We start from the raw sequence: 26,669 nt of genomic DNA on the forward strand, positions 1-26,669 counted from the left end.
TTATCCCAGTGAGCCTTATGACGTCTCAGGAAAAGGCTAAGTATTTGTTTGAGACCTTGAAAAATCAAAAGGGGGAAGCGAGTGAAAGTGAAGAGTTTGTGCCAAGAAAGGTTGGTTTATGAGATTTAAAGCTCGTGCCAATCTGCATAACCTTAAGGTATAAGGTGAAGCTGCTACTGTAGATAATGAAGGAGCAAGTAAATTTCCTGATCTGCAACAAGCAAATTCCCTGATCCGTTAGCTGAGATTATTTGGGGAGGTGGGTTTTGGTTTGAACAAGTCTTCAATGTGGATGAGACATGCTTATTTTGGAAGCCTTAAGAAAATTTAGAAATCAGATAAATGGTAACATTAAACTACTTTACCCTGTTTAGATAGCTATAGCTCTCTTTACAAACAATGATAAACTAAAAAAGATCATCAGTCGAAAGTAAAATTATTAGTACAGTTTATTTTGGTCATTAAAACATGTTTCATTACCAACTGTGTCAGGATGAGCCCAATACGGTGCACAACTAAGAACAACTTCTCCATCTTGATCCATCCGTAAATCCCACCACATTAACACAGCATCACATTCTCCAGAAGCAAGTGGTTTGAAATTTACATGTGTTGTGTCATCGCAGGGTATATCTTTATGTCTTCCGCTCCAATCAAACCTATAAAAAATGCCAATTTGATTATGGAAAGACAAAACTTTTACAACTCACCAAGCATGAAATAAACAAAACTATGCTGTCTGTACTTTAATTTGCCAGAATTCTTGCACTGATACTGTGTTGTTCTACAACAAAGTGTAATAGATTTCAAATCCAAGTTTGAAAAGATTTTTCTGTCTTATTAAAATATTTTAAATAATTAAAGAATTTAATACTATTGGTACTAAATGTACTGCAAAAGACACAAGAAATACAATATAAGCTTCTAAACTAAAGAGAAGCTTAACAGAAAACTAGTTAAGTTTGTTAAAGTTGGCCAAAATTTCACTTGAATCAGGCAATGGCATTTACCAAACTCACTAAACAACATACATAAAGAGATGCAATAGTAAAATCAATTTAAATTTTTGCAGTTCAAATTAAGCAGCAGCTTTCATGCAGGATACTGTATACCCTAATTAATAATAAAAAAAAAAACTAGAACTTTGAAGAATATTAACCCATTCACTACTGCTCTGTTGCACTGCAACCTACACCAGCATACCGCTTGAGAACCCCCTTTGATCGCAAGCATATCAACATTCACTTGCAGCTATTTATAATGATAATAGCAAAAATAATATAATAATAATAGAAGTAACTATCATCACTATCACTGTAATCGTCATCTGAGCTATCTGGCAGGTACCCAGACCCTAATTCAGAAGCACTATCATCACCCATGTACAAAAAATATACTCTATGTGGAATAGGGAAAAAAACATGAGAAAATTGTTTAGAACTCAAATTCACAATGTTTACTCATAAAATTACAATAATCCTTCACAAATGAATGCCTGAGGAACACTGGCTAAATATTTAAGAAAGCCCTTCCCATACCTCATATGAAGATGATATCATGACGTCCATTAAATATTTTTTGACGGAAATGAATAGTGGCTGGAGCTTCAGCAACTCTCTAGTAAACAATACCTTGCCTTAAACATTTCGCAATGTATAAAAACTGCTTTTGCTTGGTTAGGAAAAAAAAAAATCACATGGACGTATGTTGCTTCTTTTTGTTACTATATGGTAAAACGTAAACGTATATGTAGCAGTGCTAAAGGGGTTAAAATCTCCATGTCAAATAAAATAAAAAAGTATACAAGTACTCTATGAAGATAAAAAATTGGCACAGATGAGTCTCCCTGACTTACAACTTTCTGCAATTACCAATATTTGAGAAACATAAAAGATGTAATAAAAGTGTCACACTCAGAGTGTTAACAATACTACACCTATATGGGCATACCAGACAATACAGTATTATCTTAGTTCTTTCTGTTGAAAATAAAGATAAACAATCTAAAAGATGGAGGAACAATGAAGACTGCAGAAGCCTGGCAACTAAAGTTAACTACCTCAACTTCTTTAGAGGACAGGGCATAAATACATGTCAATCTTCATATAAAAATCAATTACCTGTTCATGGCATAGACAATCAAGTCAATCTGCCTCAAACACAAATTTCCACAATTTACTTAAAAATTTTTGTTACAATACCCTTTCCTCATTACATGGACTACAAAAATAGTACTGTAGGTAAAATCTACTATGCTTTGAACACCTACAATATGAATGAAAACTGAAGACCCTACAACTGGGCGAGTAGCTTAGCCATAAAATTGGTTTCATTAACAATAAAAGCAAAACCTGTCCAAATGAAGAACAGAGGCCACAGATCTATGAACCATGTCCTTCATGGCTAGAGCAAAGCTATTAGCATCCTCTTATTGTTTGGAAAGCTTCTGAAATTGTTTATCACCTGCCAAATCAAGACAAAGGGTGGGAATGTGCAAAGATCCATATTCGATCAGTCTTGTAACAGGCCATCTACTTTCCAAGCTAAAAGATTCAGCACAAAAAAAAAAATAAAATAAATATATATATATATATATATATATATATATATATATATATATATATATATATATATATATATATATATATATATTTCTGGGCTTGAACCTGTGCCGGCCAGTGAATAAGCTCCTATTAGCACTTATTCTTAGGTAATTTACTGCTAAATATACCAGAGAAAAAATGTAAAGGAGTGCTAGGTTAACTAGCTCGCTCACCTATTGGTGTCGGTATAGAATTGGGCGTATAATCCAGAGGTCCCGCACTATTTAGATTCATCCACGACAAAGACCCCAATAGAGGAGAGCCGTTCAACCTCACTCGGCACCACCAACTCTGCATCCGCTCAGAACCCAACTCCTTTCTAGCACGCCTGTGTGGTAAACCGCTTGTTTGTGCTCTCGTATTTTTGCCTATTTTCTTGTGGATTATGGCTTCTACATCGGTTTCCCAGGAGACACCGTCTAAGTTAAGTACCTAGCAATGTTTTGCTGTGTTTTGAGCAATCTAGACCGTTTAATATTTAAATTATTGGAGTTTATTCTCTTCGATCATCTCGGTCTTGCTCGATTCCTTTTACGGTTGGTACTCCTGTTTTGAGAGCTTTTAGTTTCACTCGCGGTGTTACTAAGTGTATTATTTTTATTATTAGTTTAAATTTTTATATGTTTTATTGTGGATATTCATTATTTAGCGTTTAGAACCCTTGTGGTTCATATTTAGGGCCGATATCATATTACGTATCGTAGATGGCTTGCCGACCTTCGTTACTGGGCGGCAGAATTTTATTATTTAAGCCATCAGGATGTTGTCCTTCGGGATTTATTCATTATTTTGCATGCCTTGCCCAAATTTTTTATGTGTATATTTATATATTTTTCAACGCTATTACTTTTATAATGAATATTTGTGCTTATTACTCCGTATGATCTGTTTTGGTAGTGTTTGGGGATCGTCAGTTGGTAGCCCTGCTACTCCGTATCACGTGATCCTCCCCCAAGCTCCCCCTCTCGCTAGGTTGGTGGCTAGGCTTCTCTCCCCCCTCCCCTAGGGGACCGTTGCCTTCCCTCCTTTTAGAGGGGGTAGTTCAGTGTTTATGGACTTGGTCCTCCGGGTGTCCCGGCGGTTTCGTCTCTGTCTAGACGGGTTGGCCACCGGTCAACAGAGTAGGATCCCGGTGCACCCTATTTTATATTCACCTATCACACTTTTATTATGTTATACGAAACCCTCCGGGTTCTGTTGGTGGTTCTTATCTACGGTTCCGCCCCACTCTTAATTTATAACAGTTCCTATGATTATATATGACAGATCACTATCCCGGAGTTCCTATATGTATTAGTTTATGGATGTACTTTTACTTCCCGGTCCGGGGCTTAACCTCGCGCCGGGAAATCAGACACCATGTGTCTTAATTCTTTGTTGCATCCTTCTTTATGATCCCGGCTCGACCGGAATGGTTAGTTATACTCTAGTCTCAAGTTAGACTTATGTTAGGCCCGGGTCCTTCGGACCCGCCCCTACTTAAGAGTATTACAGTTAAGCTCTAGTCTTAAGTTAGACTTATGTTTAGTCCCGGGTCCTCCGGACCCGCCCCTACTTAAGAGAATTACAGTTTCTCATATACTATTCTTTTTATAGATGGTGCATTGTCAGACGACGGCCTGTGCGGACGTTCTTCACCAGCCTTGTGGCCATACTGTGTGTAGGTCTCACGCCCTCTGCGGAGTTCAGCTGGAAGACATTGTAGTCTGGCACCCAGATAATTGTATGGTCTGTTTTGACCTCATCACCACCCTTGGATCTGATTCGGTGAGTCCCGTTGGCTATGTTGTCTTTCTAATTAATTTACCTTTATTTGGTATACATACACTATTTAGTAAGATTTCTATGGTCTTGAAGGACCTCCGGGAATCTTCCTTTATGTAATTCCCACTATTATTTCAGGCATCCCCGGAGCAGAAGACTGCGGCTCGGGCCACACTGAAAGTGTGGGTTGGGGGATTTGCCAGAAACGTGAAAGCAAAACAGCCTTACGTCCTTTCTGAAGACTACTGTGGTATGATCTACCCTAATGCCAAGTCTTCAGCCGCTGTGGCTAGGCATGTTGCGGCACCCATCATTGCCGACATTGATGCCACTATTGCGGGATTCATTGACCAGGAACAAGATCCGTTGGATGCCCCCGGAGATCTGGAAGACAATGTTGCCTCCTTGAATTTGGATGTGGAACCTATGTTGTTGGATGATCCGGATGCAGGTAGGATGGTAAGTGAGGCAGGTGTTACCGGCGCTGAGATTCCTATCCTCAGCCCCGCTCTTTCTTCTTCATCTGATCTCTCTTCTTTCCATGGTTTTTCTGGGGACCGCGATTCGTCTCACCGATCACACCCGGTTCCCCCCAAAGATAAGTCTATATCTAGAACTTTGCCTAAAGCTCGTAAGCCCCACAAGGCTTCCCGTAGTTCCAAATCGAATACAAACCCGTCATCTAAGGCTTCCGGCTCCTCCTCTAAGTCTCACGACCCGGGAGTCCAATCCGCCACCTCTGCTCCTAACCCGGGCCTTTCCGAATCAGCCATGCTTCGCATTGTGTCGGAGATGCAATCGAAGATTGTGTCGGAAATGCAGGCCAAGATGGACACGATGTTCTCTAACATTGGTCAGAGACTTGGGGCATTAGAGCATGGTGCTCCGGAACGAGTTCAAAGCTCTCTCATCCCGGATGCCTCTAAGCTTCCGCCGTTTACCAAGAATAACCCTTGGCGCATGGCTCTTCATTCCCCATTCTCAGACGGGATGTTAACGTTGGAAGGTCTTGGTACTCGTCCACTAGAGGATTTTGAATTCTTTCCTCCTGGTCTCGCATTTCCATTTCATGGTTATGCCAGGCTTACCGAGGAAGCTCTGGTTCGGCTGGATAAGGTCCCCAAAGAGACCGTCATTTTCCCAAAGGAACAAGCCCAATCTGTTTGGGCTAGGTTTCTGAATGATATAGGTTGCACCAATACCATGTTGACGCCTCATAAAAGTTCTTTCACAATGTTCTTAATGGACAAGGATACCGTGACTCCATGCGTCAATAAGATTGCAGAGCTTGCTTTTCAATATGCTCTGGAGGAGAAGCCCTTGCCTCCCATCCGAGAGGTAGATCCGATCTCCCTCCTTCTTCCTTCAGGTATTGAGTGTTGGGACAATGTCCATACCACCTTTACTTCTGGCAAGCTAACAGCGGACTGTGCGTCAGTAATGTTTAGTGAACGGCTTCCCCGTCTCCCGGAATCCCTTATTAAACAGGAGTATGATTCCCGCCTACGTGTTGGTCGGACTTTGAACTTGGCCACGTCTACGGAGTCGATAGCCTTAACTTATGATACTGAGAGTATCTTTAAGTCTCTCAATAAGGCTACTTTGCAGTCATTATATTTTGACTTGTATGACTTTGCTCTTGCTAAACGTAGGTGCCGCAAACACGTCCTGGCTGAGGCGACTATTAGGCACGAGCCGAATAAACTTATCCGGTCCTCTTGTTGGGGTCCAAATCTTTTCCCTGAGGATCTTGTGGAGGAAGTCTTGGCAGAGGCTACTAGAGTTAATCAGAGCCTTAAAGCCCGTTGGGGTTTGACTCCTAAGCGGAAATATGATCCCGCAAGTTACCAAGCCCGGGGTAGGAAGAGGCTCCGCCCGTATACCTCCACTCAGTTCCGGCAACAGCAGAGTAGCTCGTCCGTTTTCCGGCAGCCTCTTCCTCCATCTCCTGCTGTTCCTGCACAGCCTTCCACCTCTCAGGCTCCTTCCTCGGACGACTATGTCACCGTTCTGCTCCCTAAGAGCCAGCTTCCCGGTGCCTCCACCACCTCTCCAGCCTTTAACCAATCTTATGAGGCTCAAGGCTCTTCCCAGGGTTATAACAGAGGTAGAGGCTACCACCGTGGTTCACACCAGAACAGAGGTAGATTCTTTCGCAAGGGAAAGAACTTCCGAGGCGGACGTGGAGGCAACTCCTCAAGCCAATACTGAGGTGCAGCGGGTAGGGGGGAGGCTTTATGCCTTCCGCAACAAATGGAGGTTCAGTCCCTGGGCTTTCAGTATCATCTCCAAGGGACTGGGGTGGAGTTGGATTCAAGGACCTCCTCCACCGAACAGATTTCATCAGCATTCCACTCCGGACCTAGTCGAATTTGTCCAGGACCTGTTACAAAAGAACGCCATACAAGAAACGAAACACCTGAAGTTTCAGGGTCGGCTGTTCAGTGTCCCGAAGAAGGATTCGGACAAGAGAAGAGTGATTCTAGACCTATCCCTTCTCAACTTGTCCATTCAATGCGACAAGTTTCGAATGCTTACCGTCTCGCAGGTGCGGACCTTACTTCCCCGTGGAGCCGTCACCACCTCTATCGATCTTACAGACGCCTATTATCACGTCCCGATAGCGAGACACTTCCGTCCGTATCTAGGCTTCCGCCTAGGAAACAAAAATTACTCCTTTAAGGTGATGCCTTTCGGGCTCAACATCGCCCCAAGGATCTTCACAAAGTTGGCAGAAGTTGCTGTTCAGGAACTCAGAAATCAAGGGATTCAAGTAGTAGCCTATCTGGACGACTGGCTCATTTGGTCAGACACCTCCCAAAATTGCCTAAAAGCCACTCACAGACTCATCCAATACCTTCAATCTCTAGGCTTCCAGATCAACTTCAAGAAGTCCCGTCTTCTTCCGAAATCAAAGTTCCAATGGCTCGGCCTGCAATGGGATCTTATATCTCACACTCTGTGTCTTCCCAAACCCAAGAGGTTAGAGATTGCAATGAACACCAAATGCTTTCTCAAAGACAAAGTAAGTTCCAGACGACTCCAAGAGAGGATCCTAGGGTCCCTTCAATTTGCTTCAGTGACGGATCTACTTCTGAAAGCAAAACTGAAAGATATCAATCGTGTCTGGCGTTCGAGGGCGAACCGGAAGCTCCGGGACAGGAAAGTCCGCCTTCCTCCCATTCTCCGGGAAAGACTTCTACCTTGGACAAGGGCCAACAATCTGTCAAAGTCAGTTCCCCTTCGATTTCCGCCTCCGAAGTTAATCATTCACACGGACGCATCCCTATCAGGTTGGGGAGGCTATTCTCAGCTCAGGAAAGTTCAAGGTCTTTGGTCTCCCTTATTCCGCCAATTCCACATCAATGTGCTGGAGGCCATGGCAGTTCTTCTAACCCTGAAACGTCTCGCTCCATCCAAGAGACAACACCTTCGTCTGGTTCTCGACAGCGAAGTGGTGGTCCGCTGCCTCAACAGAGGCGGATCAAAATCAGGGCCTCTGAACCATGTTCTAGTAGCCATATTCTCCCTAGCAGCCTCGAACCGTTGGCATCTTTCAGCTGTCCACCTGGCGGGAGTCCGGAACGTAGTTGCAGACGCCTTGTCCCGGACCTCCCCTCTAGAATCGGAATGGTCACTCGATCTAAAGTCATTCCGGTGGATTCTCTCTCGGGTTCCGGGTCTCCAAGTGGACCTCTTCGCCACGGAGTCCAACCACAAATTGAGAGTATATGTGGCTCCCAATCTAGACCCTCAGGCTTACGCCACAGACGCCATGTCACAGAATTGGGACATCTGGGAAAGGATTTATCTCTTTCCCCCGGTGAATCTTTTACTGAAAGTCCTAGACAAACTGAGATCCTTCAAGGGACGAGTAGCCTTGGTCGCACCCAACTGGCCCAAGAGCAATTGGTACCCTCTCCTGCGAGAGTTGAGACTACATCCTCACCCGATACCCAATCCGGTTCTGTCTCAGATAGTACAAACACGCGTTGTGTACGCTTTCTCAAACATTCAGAGCGCCCTAACTTTATGGACTTCATGAAGTTTGCGGCCATGCATGGTGCCAATATCGATCCTCAAAACACCCTGTTCCTAGAATCAGATAAACGGGATTCCACCATCCGCCAATATGATTCTGCGGTTAAAAAGTTGGCTAAATTTTTGACAGACTCAGACGTACACTGTATGAACTTGAACCTTACAGTCACTTTCTTTAGAACTTTATTAGAATCAGGTCTGGCAGTCAATACTATCACCACTATTAAATCTGCCTTGAAAAAGATCTTCCTAGTGGGTTTTAACATAGACCTAACCGACTCTTTGTTAGCTTCAATTCCGAAAGCCTGTGCCAGACTGAAACCGGTTACTCGTCCTACCCCGGTTACCTGGTTCCTTAATGATGTACTCAAATTGGCTTCTGATACCATTAACAGTTCTTGTGATTACATTCCCCTTCTCAGGAAAACACTTTTCCTGGTGAGTTTGGCTTCCGGGGCAAGAATTTCTGAACTGGCAGCTTTGTCAAGAGACCCGGGTCATATTGAGTTCCTTCCTTCGGGAGAGGTCCTTCTTTCACCTAACAAATTCTTTTTAGCTAAGAACGAAGACCCTCAGAACAGATGGTCCTCCTGGAAAATTGTTCCCCTCACGCAAGATCCGTCTCTGTGCCCTGTTACTACTCTTAGGTCTTATTTATCCCGGACCTCCTCTAACTCCTCGGGGCCTCTATTCGTTAGAGAACAAGGCGGTACCATTACCATTAAAGGGATCAGGCAACAAATTTTGTATTTTATTAAACAAGCTAGCCCTGACTCTTTTCCTCTTGCACATGATATCAGAGCAGTTGCTACTTCGGTGAACTTTTTTCACCACATGAATTTTACGGACCTTTCCAGGTATACAGGGTGGAAATCACCGTCAGTGTTCAAGAAACACTACCTTAAACATTTGGAAGCCCTTAAATTTCCTACAGTAGCGGCAGGGAGCGTAGTTACCCCCAGGTAACTCACATGTTAATTCCTTGTCATTTTATCTCTCCCCCTTACCTGCCTCATTTATACCCTATTTGTATTCGTTGGTTTTGCACCTGATTACTATTACTATATTTGTAAATTTTTGACTCCTGAGTATCTGTATATATCATCACTCACGGCATTATTATACCTTACCTTTTTTGTCAATTGTTCTACCAAGTGGATTTATGTTCTTTTTAAGATACCCTTATAGCTGTTTTTGGCACTCATCTCTGATTAAAGCAACTTGTATTTCCCTTATGTTTATGTTTTTTCCTTTATTTTGCAAGTTTGGTGACATTTCTCTTGTATATATTCACTGGCCGGCACAGGTTCAAGCCCAGAAAAGGGATTTTGACGTAGGAAAAATCTATTTCTGGGCGAGGGACCTGTGCCGCCCAGTGAACCCTCCCAGCTCCTCTCCCTTGGAGTCCCCAAACTTTGGGTGCTAAGGAGTTGGGTTCTGAGCGGATGCAGAGTTGGTGGTGCCGAGTGAGGTTGAACGGCTCTCCTCTATTGGGGTCTTTGTCGTGGATGAATCTAAATAGTGCGGGACCTCTGGATTATACGCCCAATTCTATACCGACACCAATAGGTGAGCGAGCTAGTTAACCTAGCACTCCTTTACATTTTTTCTCTGGTATATTTAGCAGTAAATTACCTAAGAATAAGTGCTAATAGGAGCTTATTCACTGGGCGGCACAGGTCCCTCGCCCAGAAATAGATTTTTCCTACGTCAAAATCCCTTATATATATATCAATTTGTTCAGTGAAGTTGTAGACATGTTCATGTTTGGACAAGCACAAAATTTCAAAATTTCTTGACCTACAGTACTGACGAATGTAGATACCATTAATTTGGAAGAACATGACTCTTTATGCTTAGTTGGTCTGCTAAGAAATTCAATTTTTCCCGAATAAACTGATGAATTAATGTTATCGATCTCAGATTTATACAAGATAACAGCACCTCCGCTACCCAGTACAGCAGAGAGACCTTGTACCCGTTAGCACCTTATGTAGGCTAGCACAGTTGTATTGTTTGCAAACCCTCCCACTGTCTTTCCTACTTCCAGTGGTTCCTGGTCCTAGAGAATTTTGAATTTAGCTGGTAAGTCTATGCAATTAATATGCAGAGTTGACTAGTGTGCGGTCAATTTCCCTGGCACATGTAAATGATCTAGAGTTGCTCCCCAGCCTTCCAGCTAAGAATCTACAAACAGAAAAAGGTCTGGTTTTTTCATATCCAAGGAAACTCTAAGATACCAGCCTGCGATTGTCTCACTCAGTAACTGAAACTGGTTTTCATCAATGGAATTGAGAGGGTGTTTAGACTGGCTGTTCTGTTACAACGTAAATTGAGGTGAAATTGAAAAATCCTCATCTTTAGATGTACCAAGGAAAAAAGAATTTCTCTAAGGAAGCCATGATCCCTCGCAGCCTCATCTACATCCAGACTGACATAGGCTTTAGCATTTTAAACGGTTGCAACAAAAGAAGAAAGGAGTAAGTTCTTTCCAAAAGTAAAACATGAAAAGTAACTATTTTTATCATCATTCCCAAATATAGATCTTCTGAGTTGGAGCCAGAAGAGTAGATACTCACTGAAACTACCAGGATCCCCAACTGCAAGTAATCTGTATAACCTCACTTGCTGAATCAAAATCCTTTCAAAAGAATCACTCAAAATTAACCAATCCTCCAGGTGAAAAAAGAAAAAACTCTTAGTCCCAGAAATTTTAACCATTTTGATATGGGAACCATCATTCTGGTGAACACCTGAGGAGCCATCCTGAGATTGAAACATAGTCACTTGAATTAGTAAACTTTTGACCCATTGACAAAAAGTTATTTCCTCGAATTGAATTGGAACGTGAAAATATTCTCCAAGATATCTATTAAAAACATACAATCTTTTTTCTTTACTGACTCCAGAACTGTTGAGGGTATTTGCATCGTAAACTTTGTGAACACTTCACAACTTGTTGAGGGCTGAGATATCTAGAACTGGTCTCGAACCCCATGAAGCTTTGTGACTACGAATAATGACCTGTTGTAGAATCCTGGATCCAGATTATGACTTATGCTATCACATCTCTCTCAAGAAGGTTTGCAATCACTAGCACCCACTGAAAAGGATAAATGCTCTCTCAAACAGGATAAACATAGGAAAGTCTTTTCCCTACTGGAATTTCCCAAAAAGGACAATCAAAGCATTCTCCTATAAGATCTTTGAGCTCGGTTGGCAACCCTTTCAGAACATCGACAAGATCGAACTTCTCCTGTTCTACCACAGAAATGAAAGGTACTCTTTAGCAACAATTCTTAGGTTGAAGTATTTGACCTAAAGGTGGAAACATGAGTACTGTATTTTTAGAAAAAGACCTTAAAACATTAGTTTGAGTCCTGGTTTCTACTTTAGCAACTGCTTATCAACTTTTACTAGATCTGAAACAGGCCCTAACATAGGGGAAAAATAAATGACTCTTTTTGTTCCCCAGAGTCTGGCCCCACCATAGAGGCAGATACCTACTCTCCTCACTTAATCACAAAACACACAAAGGCTGATACAGCCTTGGAAGCCCATCCAAAACAATTTTATTTGAACAGATGAGATAATCCAAGATGAAACTCAAATCAAGATGTCCTCCACATTTATCTTCTTAAAGACTAGCAATAACCCTTATAATAGAATCTGTAAAGGAAAGTGTTTCAAGAACACTCCCTACTTGATTACCCACAAACAGAATTTCTTTAGTCAACCAATAAGTTTGGAACTCTACATTTAAAGATTTTTGTTAATCAGAGTAATGATGGTCTTAAGTCAGAAGATTAAATTGAAATCTATACCAAAATTAAGCAACAGATTCGTCAGATTATCTTTCTAATTAATGAGAAAAAATGACATTAATCATAACACCCAATACATAATTAGTTTCTCTAATTTCTACCATGACGTAACTAGACTGATACCTTATAGCCTTATTCTATGTTTGGGTTTCCCCAGCTCCCTCAGTGTGAGGCACCTCGTATATCCACCAGAGAGTTGCTAATGCATCTTCCGGTGTATTTTGCATCTTCCAGTCTTGGATGGTCTGGGATGCATCTTAGGTATTTATCAAGCTTATTCTTAAACACATTTACGCTCACTCCGTATATGTTTCTTAGATGAGCTGGCAGTGCATTAAATAGCCGCTGCATTATCGATGCTGGTGCGTAGTGGATTAATGTCCTGTGCGACTTCCTTAGTTTTCTTGGTATAGTTTTGGGCACTATTAATCTACCTCGGCTTGCTCTTTCTGATATTTTAAGCTCCATGATATTTTCAGTAATTCCTTCGATTTGCTTCCATGCTTGTATTATCATGTAGCGTTTTCTTCTCCTTTCTAGACTATATACAGTAGTTTTAAAAATTGCAGTCTTTCCCAGTAGTCAAGGTCCTTAACTTCTTCTATTCTAGCAGTATGGGACCTTTGTACACTCTCTATATGTGCAATATCCTTTCGGTAGTGTGGGTACCATATCACATTGCAGTACAGTACTCGAGTTTACTACGTACATAAGTTTTGTAAAGCATAATCATGTGTTCAGCTTTTCTTGTTTTAAAGTGTCTGAATATCATTCCCATTTTTGCTTTACATTTAGCCAACAGTGTTGCTATTTGGTAGTTGTATAACACATTCCTGTTTAACATTACACCAAGGTCTTTAATTGCTTCCTTGTTTGTGATTGTCTCATTATTAGGTCCCCTGTATGCACATACCATTCCTTCTCTGTTTCCATAGTTTATCGATTCAAATTTACCGGAGTTAAATACCATCCTATTCATCTCCGCCCATTCATATATTTTGTTTAGATCTCTTTGTTGTGAGTTCCTATCTTCATCACAAGTAATTTCTCTACTTATTCTTGTGTCATCGGCGAAACTTCTCCCTACAGAGTTTTTAACATCACAGTCTAGGTCTGAGATCATAATAACAAACAGCAGTGCAGCTAATACCGTACCCTGTGGCACGCCAGATATTACCTGATCTTCATCTGATTTTTCGTCATTTGCAACCATTATCTGTTTTCTGTTTTGCAGAAATTCTTTTACCCATTTTCCTATCTTTCCCACAATATTATGCTTTCTCATTTTTTTCTCTAATATATTATGGTTTACCTTGTCAAAGGCTTTTGCAAAATCTAGATAGATCACATCTGTGTCTTTTTCATTTATCATATTTTTGTATATGTTTTCATAGTGTGCTATCAGTTGGGTTTGTGTACATTTTCCGGGGACAAAAACGGTGTTGACCTATATTAAATAAATTATTTTTAACCAAATGATTCATTATTTTCTTTTTTATTACCCTTTCATACACTTTCATAATATGTGATGTTAAACTAACAGGTCTATAATTGCTTGCCTCTAGTCTTGATCCACTTTTGAAAATAGGGGTTATATAAGCTAATTTATGTTTAACATCTATCTCGCTCATATCTACACTTTGTCTTAGCAGTACAGTGAACCCTCGCTACTTCGCGGTTCGACCATCGCGGATTCACCACTTCGCGGATTTTTTCCATAACCCATATGTATACAGTAATATATATATATACATATGTATGCATGTATTTATGTATATATGTAGGTACTGTATGTATATGTGTATACATATAAATATATATATATATACACACACACACACACACACACACACACACACATATATATATATATATATATATATCTATATATCTAAAGTAGGAAGATGTGATTTAGTTCTAAGGGAAAAGTATGGGAAATATGTCTGGGTAATAAGCAAAGCTCTACCTCCAGTTTGTTTCTACATTATGATCAGAGATAAATGTAAACAAAACATTGGTTGCCATTTTTTATCGTGCTTTTTAGCATGTTTAGGAAATGCATGATATAAAATCACCTTTAATATTTGTACCTGTTTTAGTTTAGGGTACTGTAGTACATGCATTAAGTGTTCTGTACATTAAAGGGTGGTTTGTTAACAGTACTACGTACAAGGGAAGGTTTTAAAAGTCTGAATATACATGTTGAATAAACAGGTAAATATGGTGTCACTACTTCGCGGATTTTCACCTATCGCGGCCGCGACTGGAACCTATCTACCGCGATAAACGAGGGTTCACTGTATTGCAAGCGGCTTCGCAATAGTGTGCAGTTTTTTTTTAACAAAATCGCTGGAACTTCATCTGGTTCGGCCGCCGATCCATTTTTAATTTCGTTATAGCCTGCACAATACTGTGTCTGCTTCATTAATATCTATATACGTTAGATATTCAACACTTTCTTCTCTCATTTCTATTTCATTATTCTCATTCGCAATTCTTGGCGTGAACTCACTCTTATATTTTTCTGCTAATATGTTGCATATTTCCTTTTTTTTATTCGTTAACCGTCCTTCAATTCTTAGAGGGCCTATTTCTAATCTCTCTTTATTCATCTTTTTTGCATAGGAGTAAAGTACTTTGGGTTTTTTTTATATTTTGAAGTGTCCTTTCTTCTAAGTCCCTTTTTCATTTTCTTTTGATTGTATAATCTTTCGTTCTGCATTTTCTATCTTACTTTTTATTTCCATCATTTTCCATACATTTTTTTCTTTTGCAAGATTTTTCTTCCACTTTCTAATTTTCTGAAATAAGATCCTCCTGTCTCTTGGTATGCATGTCTGATGTTTATTGTTTTTTCCGGTACATATTTTTCAACAATTTTCTCCAGTATTTTGTACATTTTATCCGTATATTATCACTTATGAATAAATTTTTCCATTCTTTGTTCAATTCTTCATTTATTCCTGACCATTTTATATTCTTACAATAAAAATTACATTTTCCATAGTCTTCCCATCGTTTTGTGCTTTGATTATCTCTGCGATCACTTTGGAATGGACTATTAATTCTACAACATTGTGGTCTGAAATTCCCGTGTTATACACTATTATTTCTTTAGGTTTTTTAAAGGTAAGCATTTGTTCCCTAGTTTGCAATTTGGCTTTCGTAAAGCTTTGGAGTATGAGATGCCCTTCTTACAATCTCCAATGGTTTATAGAAATCCCTTGTTTGTGGTCAGGAAGTTTGCATGATTGGCCTCGATTTTAGTGCTGCCTTTGACCGTGTTAATCATGAGGCCTTTGTTTTCAAACTCAAAACAGTTGGGAGTGGGTGGGTCTTTTCTTAGCATCATTATTGAATTTTCAAGTAATAGATCACCAAGAGTTGTTGTTAATGGGCACCACAGTGAGTAATGTGATATCTGGTGTTCTTCAGGGTAATGTTCTTGGCCCATTACTTTCCATACTACGGTATATACACATGTGATTTGGCCTAGAAAACAAGCTTGTTCCATATGCAGATGATGCTACTCTTTTTACATCAATTCCATCTCCTGAATGTAGATCTGGGGTGGCTGAATCCCTTAATAGAGATCTAGATAAAATTATTGCCGGGTGCAAATTATGGGGCATGAAGTTGAATCCTAACAAAACTCAATGTATGATTACAAGTAGGTCGAGAACGGTGGCTCCTCAACATCTGGATCTCAGTACTGATAATGTTTCTTTAACACTGTATGACTCTTTTAAAATTTTAGGTAGGATTCTTGACAGCAAATTTACTTTTGAGAAACCCATTAGGTCTGGCTCTTCTTCAATTGCACAAAACATTGACTTCTTGAGAAAATCTAAAGATTTTTGGTGATCAATCTATTCTTAAGAGGTGTTTTAATTCTTTCATTGTACCTTGTTTCGAGTACTGTATTTTTCTCCTGTCTGGTCTTCAGCTGCTCATTCTCATTTCAATTTGCGCAGAAACTTACTATTTACTCCTGATCTAGATATTAATCTCTAGCACCATTGTTCAATTAGTTTGTTATACACGTTGTATAGGATTTTTCATAATTCTGACCATCATTTACATCCAGATCTTTCCATACAGTACCCTCCTGTTTATAATACTAGGTATGCAGTCCATTCTAATAGTAATACCTCCATCATGAGGCTCAATACTACACAGTATTCTAGAAATTTTATTCTAGCAGTGACCAAGTAGTGGAATGATCGCCTAATTGGGTAATTGAACTGGTAGAACAAAAGTCTAAACTTGCAGCAAATGTTTTCATGGTGAACAGGGTAACATAAGTCTCTATATTTTTTACAGTTTATATATGATTTATCTTATTGTTACTGTTCATAAAGTATTTTATTTTAATAGTTTAATACTTCTCGTATGGTTTAGTTATTTCCTTATTTCCTTTCACCACTGGGGTATTTTTCCCTATTGGAGCCCTTGGGCTTATAGCATCTTGCTTTTCCAAGTAGGGTTGTAACTAAGCTAGTAATAATAATAATAATATTTCCCAACAATCATAATCCACATTCACTTTGTTTCTTGTGTTGGGGGCAATATGTTATTTTGATAATAAAATAAATTTTTGAATATACTTACCCGGTGATTATATAAGCTGCAGCTCTGCTGCTCGACAGAAAACTCTACGGAAAAAATCCGCCAGCGATCGCTATGCAGGTAGGGGGTGTACTTCAACAGCGCCATCTGTCGTCCAGGTACTCAGTACTCATTGTAAACAAAGAACTCAATTTTCTCCTCGGTCCACTGCGTCTCTATTGGGGAGGAAGGGAGGGTCCTTTAATATATAATCACCGGGTAAGTATATTCAAAAATTCATTTTATTAATAAAAATAATATTTTTCAATATTTAACTTAGCCGGTGATTATATAAGCTGATTCACACCCAGGGGGGTGGGTAGAGACCAGCAATAAATGTTTACATTATTATGAGCTAAGGATTTTTTTATTTCATTTTAGAAGTTATCAAAATAACAAAAACAAAATAAATAGGTACCTGGTAAGGAAGTCGACTTGAACAATTACTCTGCCTTTTTTAAGTACGTCTTCCTTACGGAGCCTCGCGATCCTCTTAGGATGCTGAGCGACCCCTAGGATCTGAAGTATGAAGGGTTGCAACCCATACCACAGGACCTCATCAAAACCTCTAATCTAGGCGCTTCTCAAGAAAAGAATTTGACCACCCGCCAAATCAACCAGGATGCGAAAGGCTTCTTAGCCTTCCGGACAACCCAAAAACAACAATATAAACATTTCAAGAGAAAGATTAAAAAGGTTATGGAATTAGGGGATTGTAGTGGTTGAGCCCTCACCCACTACTGCACTCGCTGCTACGAATGGTCCCAGAGTGTAGCAGTTCTCGTAAAGAGACTGGACATCTTTAAGATAAAAAGACGCGAACACTGACTTGCTTCTCCAATAGGTTGCGTCCATTATACTTCGCAGAGATCTATTTTGTTTAAAGGCCACTGAAGTTGCGACAGCTCTAACTTCATGTGTCCTTACCTTCAGCAAAGCTTGGTCTTCCTCACTCAGATGTGAATGAGCTTCTCGTATTAACAGTCTGATAAAATAGGATAAAGCATTCTTTGACATAGGCAAAGATGGTTTCTTAACTGAACACCATAAAGCTTCTGACTGTCCTCGTAAAGGTTTAGTTCGTCTTAAATAGAACTTAAGAGCTCTCACAGGGCATAAGACTCTTTCTAGTTCATTTCCAACCATATTCGATAGGCTTGGAATATCGAACGATTTCGGCCAAGGACGAGAGGGTAGCTCGTTCTTGGCTAGAAAACCAAGTTGTAGAGAACATGTAGCCGTTTCAGATGAAAATCCGATGTTCCTGCTGAAGGCGTGAATCTCACTGACTCTTTTAGCTGTGGCTAAGCAAACCAGGAAAAGTGTCTTTAAAGTGAGATCTTTAAAGGAGGCTGATTGTAGCGGCTCGAACCTTTCTGACATGAGGAATCTTAGTACCACGTCTAAATTCCAACCAGGTGTAGCCAAACGACGCTCCTTCGTGGTCTCAAAAGACTTAAGGAGGTCCTGTAGCTCTTTGTTGTTGGAAAGATCTAAGCCTCTGTGACGGAAGACTGATGCCAACATGCTTCTGTAACCCTTGATAGTGGGAGCTGAAAGAGATCGTTCTTTCCTCAGGTATAAAAGGAAGTCCGCTATTTGAGTTACAGAGGTACTGGTCGAGGATACAGATACTGACTTGCACCAGTTTCGGAAGACTTCCCACTTCGATTGGTAGACTCTAAGGGTGGATGTCCTCCTTGCTCTAGCAATCGCCCTGGCTGCCTCCTTCGAAAAGCCTCTAGCTCTCGAGAGTCTTTCGATAGTCTGAAGGCAGTCAGACGAAGAGCGTGGAGGCCTTGGTGTACCTTCTTTACGTGTGGTTGACGTAGAAGGTCCACCCTTAGAGGAAGAGTTCTGGGAACGTCCACTAGCCATCGAAGTACCTCGGTGAACCATTCTCTCGCGGGCCAGAGGGGAGCAACTAACGTCAACCTTGTCCCTTCGTGAGAGGCGAACTTCTGCAGTACCTTGTTGACAATCTTGAACGGGGGGAATGCATATAGGTCTAGATGTGACCAATCTAGGAGAAAGGCATCTATATGAACTGCTGCTGGGTCCGGGATTGGTGAGCAATATATTGGGAGCCTCTTGGTCATCGAGGTTGCGAAGAGATCTATGGTAGGCTGGCCCCATGTGGCCCAAAGTCTCTTGCACACATCCTTGTGAAGGGTCCATTCTGTTGGAATGATTTGTCCCTTCCGACTGAGGCAATCTGCCATGACATTCAAGTTGCCTTGGATGAACCTCGTTACTAGTGAAATGTTTAGATCTTTTGACCAGGTGAGGAGGTCCCTTGCGATCTCGTACAACGTCATAGAGTGGGTCCCTCCTTGCTTGGAGATGTACGCCAAAGCCGTGGTGTTGTCCGAGTTCACCTCCACCACTTTGCCTTGAAGGAGAGACTTGAAGCTTTTCAAGGCCAGATGAACTGCCAGTAGCTCCATGCAGTTGATATGCATTGTCCTTTGACTCGAGTTCCAAGTTCCCGAGCATTCCCGACCGTCTAATGTCGCGCCCCAGCCCGTGTCCGATGCGTCCGAGAAGAGAACGTGGTTGGGAGTCTGAACAGCCAGGGGCAGACCCTCTCTGAGGCTGATACTGTCCTTCCACCAAGTCAGGGCAGACTTCATCTTCTCGGAAATGGGGATCGAGACCGCTTCTAGCGTCTTGTCCTTTTTCCAGTAAACAGCTAGGTGATATTGAAGAGGACGGAGGTGTAGTCTTCCTAACGATATGAACTGTTCCAGGGATGATAGTGTCACTATCAGACTCATCCACTGCCTGACTGAACATCGTTCCTTCTTCAGCATGTTCTGGATGCATAACTGGGCTTGACTTGTTCTGGGGGCCGACGGAAAAGCCCGAAAAGCTAGACTGTGAATCTCCATCCCTAAATACACAATAGTTTGGGATGGGACCACTTGAGACTTTTCCATATTGATAAGGAGACCCAATTCCTTGGTCAGATCTAGAGTCCACTTTAGATCCTTCAGACAGCGACGACTGGAAGAAGCTCTTAGAAGCCAGTCGTCCAAATAGAGGGAGGCTCTGATGTCCGCTAAATGAAGGAATTTGGCTACATTCCTCATCAGCCTCGTAAACACAAGAGGAGCTGTGCTTAGGCCAAAGCACAGGGCTTGAAACTGGTAGACAACCTTTTCGTAAACAAATCTCAGGAAAGGTTGGGAGTCTGGGTGGATGGGGACGTGGAAGTATGCGTCCCTAGGTCTAAAGAAACCATCCAGTCTTCCCTTCTGACCGCTGCTAGAACGAACTTTGTGGTCTCCATGGAGAACGTCTGCTTTGTGACAAAGACATTCAGCGCACTGACGTCTAGCACCGGCCTCCACCCTCCTGTCTTCTTTGCCACTAAGAAGAGACGGTTGTAGAAGCCCGGGGTTTGATGGTCCAGGACTTTGACTACCGCTCCCTTTTCTAGTAAGAGAGACACCTCCTGTTTCAATGCTCGTCTCGTCTTCCTCTCTGTACCTGGGAGAGAGATCGATGGGAGACGTTGCTAGAGGGGGTTTTCGTACAAACGGGATCTTGTACCCCTCTCTGAGCAACTTCACAGATTGTGCATCTGCGCCTCTCTTCTCCCAGGTCTGCCAGAAGTTCTCGAGTCTGGCTCCCACTGCTGTCTGAAGAAGCTGGCAGTCAGACTCTGCCTTTAAAGGACTTGGTTCCTTTCTTCTTCCCACGTCTCCCTTCGGCACGAGCACCTCCTCTGCTGGAGGCTCTGCCACGAAAGGGCGGAATAAATCGGGACGCTGGAGTGTCCATCCTTGGTCTAGCTGACAAGGTAGGCAAAGGGGTGGCTTTGCGGGCAGAGGACGCAACCAGGTCATGAGTGTCCTTCTGTATCAAAGAAGCAGCAATCTCCTTAATCAAGTCCTCTGGAAAAAGGCACTTAGAAAGAGGAGCAAACAGAAGTTCGGATCTTTGACAAGGTGTCACTCCAGCTGACAGGAAAGAGCAAAGGTTCTCACGCTTCTTGAGGACTCCGGATACGAACGATGCAGCAAGCTCATTAGACCCGTCACGTATGGCCTTGTCCATGCAGGACATGATGAGCAAGGAAGTTTCCTTCTCAGTCGGGGAGATCTTCCTGCTCAAAGCTCCCAGACACCAGTCTAAAAAGTTGAAGACCTCGAAGGCTCTAAATATCCCTTTCCACAGGTGGTCTAGGTCCGAAGATGACCAACATATCTTAGAGCGTCTCATGGCTAGCCTGCGGGGAGAGTCTACAAGACTTGAGAAGTCGCCCTGGGCAGAGGCAGGAACTCCCAAGCCGAGAACTTCTCCCGTGGCATACCAGACGCTCGATCTGGAAGAGAGTCTAGCAGGGGGAAACGTAAAGGCTGTCTTCCCTAGACTCTTTTTGGACTGCATCCATTCTCCTATCACTCGTAAAGCTCTCTTGGACGAGCGTGCGAGGACGAGTCTAGTAAAGGCAGGCGAGGATGACGGCGTACCTAAAACAAACTCTGACGGAGGAGAGCGCGGAGCCACAGACACAAACTGGTCCGGAAACATCTCTTTGAACAGAGCAAGAACTTTTCTAAAGTCCAAAGAGGGTTGCGTGGACTTAGGCTCGTCAAGGTCCGAATGTGGTTCATCAACGTGTGCCACATCATCATCATCAGAAAGTCCATCATCCGAGTATTGAGGAGGAAGCGGCAATGGAGTAGGTAACGGCTGGTTAGCTGAGTCCGGTCGCACGGGTGCATGCGTGACTGAACCGGACGCAACGTCATGGAACTGTTGCCCAGTCTGTGAGCTGGCAACAACCATAGCAGCGCGGGGACGCACAGCGTCTACTCCAGACTGTCTAGTCTGATGTGGGTGAGCAGTGGCAACCACACTGGGTTGCGGAGGTTGACGCACAGCGTCAAAACAAAACAACTCTGACGGTTGTTGTACCTCGCGAACGTCAACGGAAGGCTCCATGCGTCGCTGAACGTCAACATGCGGCTGGCAGGGCACACTGGAACGCATGGGTGGCGGGACTCTCTCAGCTGGAGTGCGCAAGAAGGTCGCCTCAGCGTCCACAGGACGCACAACCGAGTGTGTGGTTGGTTGTAGGCAAAAGGCTGGTGCAGCAGCAACCTTCTCCGCACGAAAGTCCTGCATCAGAGACGTTAATTGGGACTGCATGGTCTGCAGCAAAGACCACTTAGGGTCTGCAGGAGCAGGTGCGGCGACAGACGGTGTAACTGCCTGAGGCGGTACCGCTTTGCCTCTCTTAGGAGGTGAGCAGTCATCGGAAGACTGCAGCGAGTCCGAACTGACCCAGTGGCTACAACTGGGCCGTTGGACTTGCGCGGAAGGGACCGACTTGCGCTTAAGTGGTCGTGAGACCTTGGTCCGTGGTTTCTTGCGAGAAACCTCTTCCGCAGACGAGGAATAAATGGGCTCTCTCGTCTTTGTGTGGGTGGGGCGATCTTGGGTAGATACGCCCGAAACCACGGAGGGAACGTCTGTTCGCTGATTAAAGCCTCTCGAACCCATTGGTCGTACGACATTGCTTCTCCCCTGGACTTGGGAGCTTGCAAGAGGTCCCGGACTAGGAGGACGACAGGCACGAACAGACGAACCCTCAAGCGCAACACTATCCACAACACTATCACTCACTTTATCACTTCCCACTGCACTCTTACACTTCAGCTCCTTGACGTCCGCCATGAGCTGGTTACGGTCACTAGCCAGGGACTCAACTCTCTCACCCAGAGCTTGGATGGCACGCATCATATCAGCCATCGAAGGTTCCTGAGTGCCAGAGGGGGGATTAGGAGCAACCACTACAGGGGAAGGAATAGGTTGTGGGGCATGAGGAGAGGAAAAATCAACAGAACGAGATGAACTTCTCCTGACTCTATCTCTCTCTAGCCTACGTGTATATTTTTGGAATTCGATAAAATCGAATTCCGAAAGCCCAACGCATTCCTCACATCGATCTTCCAATTGACAGGTTTTATCCCGACAATTGGAACAAACGGTGTGAGGATCGATAGAGGCCTTCGGAAGACGCCTTGAACAGTCCCTAGCATTACACTTCCTGAATTTTGGGACTTGAGAAGGGTCAGCCATTTTGAATTGGTCAAAGGGGAATTCAAAAACTATCCAAAGTCATCAACAAATAATCCGATATCAAAAAAAGAATGCAAGGATTTATTGAAGAGAAAGCCTGCACAGCGAAAGCTCAAAACTAGAATAGTGTACTTCACCAAATAGTTGTGAAAACAAATCCAGTTAGCAACAGCGAATTAGTAGGTCTTCCCGGTAGCACGACAGAGAGAAAATTGAGTTCTTTGTTTACAATGAGTACTGAGTACCTGGACGACAGATGGCGCTGTTGAAGTACACCCCCTACCTGCATAGCGATCGCTGGCGGATTTTTTCCGTAGAGTTTTCTGTCGAGCAGCAGAGCTGCAGCTTATATAATCACCGGCTAAGTTAAATATTGAAAAACTATAATTAAAATAACTGTTGTGTGGAGTGCAAATGTCTCACTGCTTCTCTATTGGAAAAGTATGTTTCAATGATTGCTGATCAAATTAAAAGTTCAAAGCACGAAAGGAAATTATCTTTTAGTTTAGCAGGAAATCCAGAGAAGACTGAGCTTGCTAATTATTGCGGGGATATAATGATGATATCTAAGAGAGCTCTTAATCCACAACATTTTTAAAGTGCTAAGTTTCAAAAGCTTTTAATGTCTAGCTTCATTTGTTAAATATAAGACCATCGAGACGAGTCTTCACTTAAAGGCGGCAATTCTGAGTCTACCTATCCTGGTTGCCAGGTGCCACTTGGGTGGTGTCTAGCCGCCCTGAAAGAGAATTGGTGTTGAAAGGGGTCCTTTCCTTAAAACTATTGTAAACAGGACTTCTTAGCTGCTTCTTAGAGGAACAGAGTCAAAAGTCGAAGAGAGCGACGAGGAAGGGGAGTCGGAGGAACAAGAACGCGCATGTTTATTCCTCTTTCCACCCTCACCTCAGGCTTCCAAGTAGAGGTTTCAAGGACTAAGCAACCAACGACAAAATCAACAATGGTCCCTTAAGGGTAAAAACCATAGGGTTTGCTCTAACAGGAGCCTCAACACTGGGGAACACTGTCAAGCTCACTCACAAAGGAACGGGGTTACGGACCCCAGACTCCAGTACAATAGTTGGGTTGATGGCACAGGAAAGGGGCCAACAAGGGGTGACCAGGTCAGGGGAGATGCATGGGGAACACCCAGTACTGGGCAACAGGATTCTTTTGGCCGCAGGACCTCCCTAGAGTTTCTCCTGTTAAGAGAAATTCCTATGGGTTTTCCCCTCGGGGAAGCATCATTGTTTTTGTCGATGGTCGCTCAATCCTCGACACTTCTGCTGGCAGAGCCTGAGGTGAGGGTTGGAAAGAGAAACAAACATGCAAATTCCTTTTCCTCGTCATCCTCTTCAACTTACAACTCTGTTCTTCTAAGAAGAGGAGGAAGAGGTCGAAGAAGTTCCGTTCACAATACTGCACTAGTAAGAATAGGATCATCATGAATTGGAAAGTCAAACCTAATCCTGTTGCTATTGCCACACGAAGGCGACTAGGATCACTTACCCGACAGATACACCCATGGGGCTGTGGTGAGGCTATGTGATACAGGGTCATGATCCCACCTACATGCATTGGTCCAGGGGGACAGCACATGGAGCTGTATTTCAGTACCACTCGGCTACCAAGGTGGCTGGGGGACCCAAGCTTGGCCCCATGAAGACAGTGAACAGAGCCGACACCACACCTCCTTAGATCATGCTTGTCATTAGTGGTAGCACAAATGGAGAAGAGCCTCCAACCTCTGATGGGGTGCGGCAAACACAAGAGGATTCCCAGACATCACCAGAACCTGAAAATCGGCCGACGTAGGTTCAAGGGCTCCTTACTTCTGCCACACACTCCCCGAGGAATGAACCAGACGATTAAGCACAAGAGCAACAAAAGCAGAAGCAGCTGATGAATCGAAGGAAAATGCAAAGCTTTCTTCCTCCCCCTCAAAGCATACGCTTACCACTGCAAGGAAGCCATGACCTACACTTGGCACCTACGGACAATTGAGAACAACCATGTCCCAAGCAAGAGCACAGAAAGAGGGTGTAGATCTACAACTAGTTTAACAAAAAAGAAATAAAAAACTGGATGTAAAGTTCATCCTCCCACAATCCAGTGTCTTACTTCACATCTAAATAATCAACAGCCAGAAATCACTTCCTGAAAGAAAAAGAAAGTGAAAAGTTTGTTTGAAGGCGCATCAGTATGCTCATACTCAAGGCGGATGAAAACATAAGAGAAGAGCCTTTGACAGGTAAGAAGGCAGGGCTCATAGCTCTTGCTCCTCCCTATTGATTAACTGCTCATCAAACTATTCAATAGCCATCCAACTTTCATGCTGAAACATTCCTTATCTAAAGGACGATAGTTTATATCAGACGAGCCTTTTCCTTGAAAGGATGAATAGCACATAATACTTAGGGAAGTTTTTTTTGAAATAACATCACTTATGCTGCAAGAATCAAAATTATCATTTGAGAATGATGTAATATCTAAACTTGTGAAGAAGGCTCAACTTGATACTAGTGTAATCATTAGCAACATCTGTATCTACAGTTTTTTATACCTATGTATAATTTCCTCTGTTAATGCAACTGAAATTATCAATATTTTAATTTCTATCTATAAAAAGTTCAATATAACCTTTACTTGCTTCACAAGTTCAGATAACTCATGGGCAGCCAGAAGATATCAATGTTTTTTATGTTAAATATTATGGCAATGACCACAAAAATTACATGCTATATGTTTCTCATAGTTTTTGTTTTTTATGGGGTACTGGTCACAACAAAAGTGTCAAGTGTTACTCACCAGAATACAGGAAGGGGCTCAGAAATAGGAGTAAACCATTTTGCAGGAACCTGTGACATCTGTATGTCATGTACAGCAGCAGCACCTGGGCACTTCAACACTGAATTGGGGACGGTTACCAAAACCTATTGGACAGGACAGGAGTGAATGACTTTAGAACTTTCGTCCATGTACTGTACAGCACTCTTGATAATACAAAATAAGTATATTACTTAATTCCATATGGGTAATGATGAGTAAATATGGATTCTTTTATAGTGAGAGATTAGATGATATTCATACAGATAACATGTTTACAAAATAAATAACAAGGGTACAGTATTATAGTTTGTTCATTACACCCAGAGTATTCTTATTTACGTAATATATTTACAACAGTAAATAAATTAAAATAATAGTACACCTTGTTTTAAAAATTAAACTACTTCAGTTATTTAAAATGTATTTTCTTTGTTCTATATATTAAACAAACCTAAAAATACACACCACCAATGATAGAGTACAAAATTCAGTTCAGGATTACAAAAAAAAAAATGATTTGGCTCCAGTTACTGTATTATTTGTAAAAGTGCTGTATAGCCATGAAATGACATTCTGAAACACTAAACCTATGAGAATTATTCCAAGCCCTTTCTCCGAGTAAAATAATTGCCCTTTTTGTACCTTTTCTAAGACAAATCAAATATAATAATCATAAGTAAAAGGTTAAAGGTGACTGGTTTCAGTTCCGGTTCCATCAGAATAGATGCTCACCAGAACGTCAGCCAGGCAAGTCCAACCCCCCACTGTGGTGCCCTACCACAGCAGTAGCCTCCCCAGTAAACAGCTTAAACTCACGGTCCTGTATTTTTCCTAGGTACCGTACATACTCGTGTAAAAGCCAATCTCATGTATAGTGTGACCCACAAATTTTCACCCATAAAAATAGGAA

The 26,669-nt window shown here is 42.2% G+C and overlaps 1 protein-coding gene across 2 annotated transcripts in view; it reads right to left on the bottom strand.

Annotated features, from left to right (window-relative positions):
• Positions 1-26,669, bottom strand: part of Art7 (arginine methyltransferase 7) — a 210,426-nt gene that overhangs the window by 117,657 nt on the left and 66,100 nt on the right. For both annotated transcript variants that reach the window (XM_068389650.1, XM_068389651.1), the window contains exons 7-8: positions 25,739-25,863; positions 481-659 (exon numbers count right to left, since the gene is read on the bottom strand). In XM_068389650.1, the coding sequence (XP_068245751.1) occupies positions 481-659; positions 25,739-25,863 (304 nt within the window). The remainder of the gene's footprint in view (positions 1-480; positions 660-25,738; positions 25,864-26,669) is intronic.

The sequence above is a fragment of the Palaemon carinicauda genome, chromosome 16 (assembly GCF_036898095.1).
Source record: "Palaemon carinicauda isolate YSFRI2023 chromosome 16, ASM3689809v2, whole genome shotgun sequence".
NCBI lineage: Eukaryota > Metazoa > Arthropoda > Malacostraca > Decapoda > Palaemonidae > Palaemon > Palaemon carinicauda.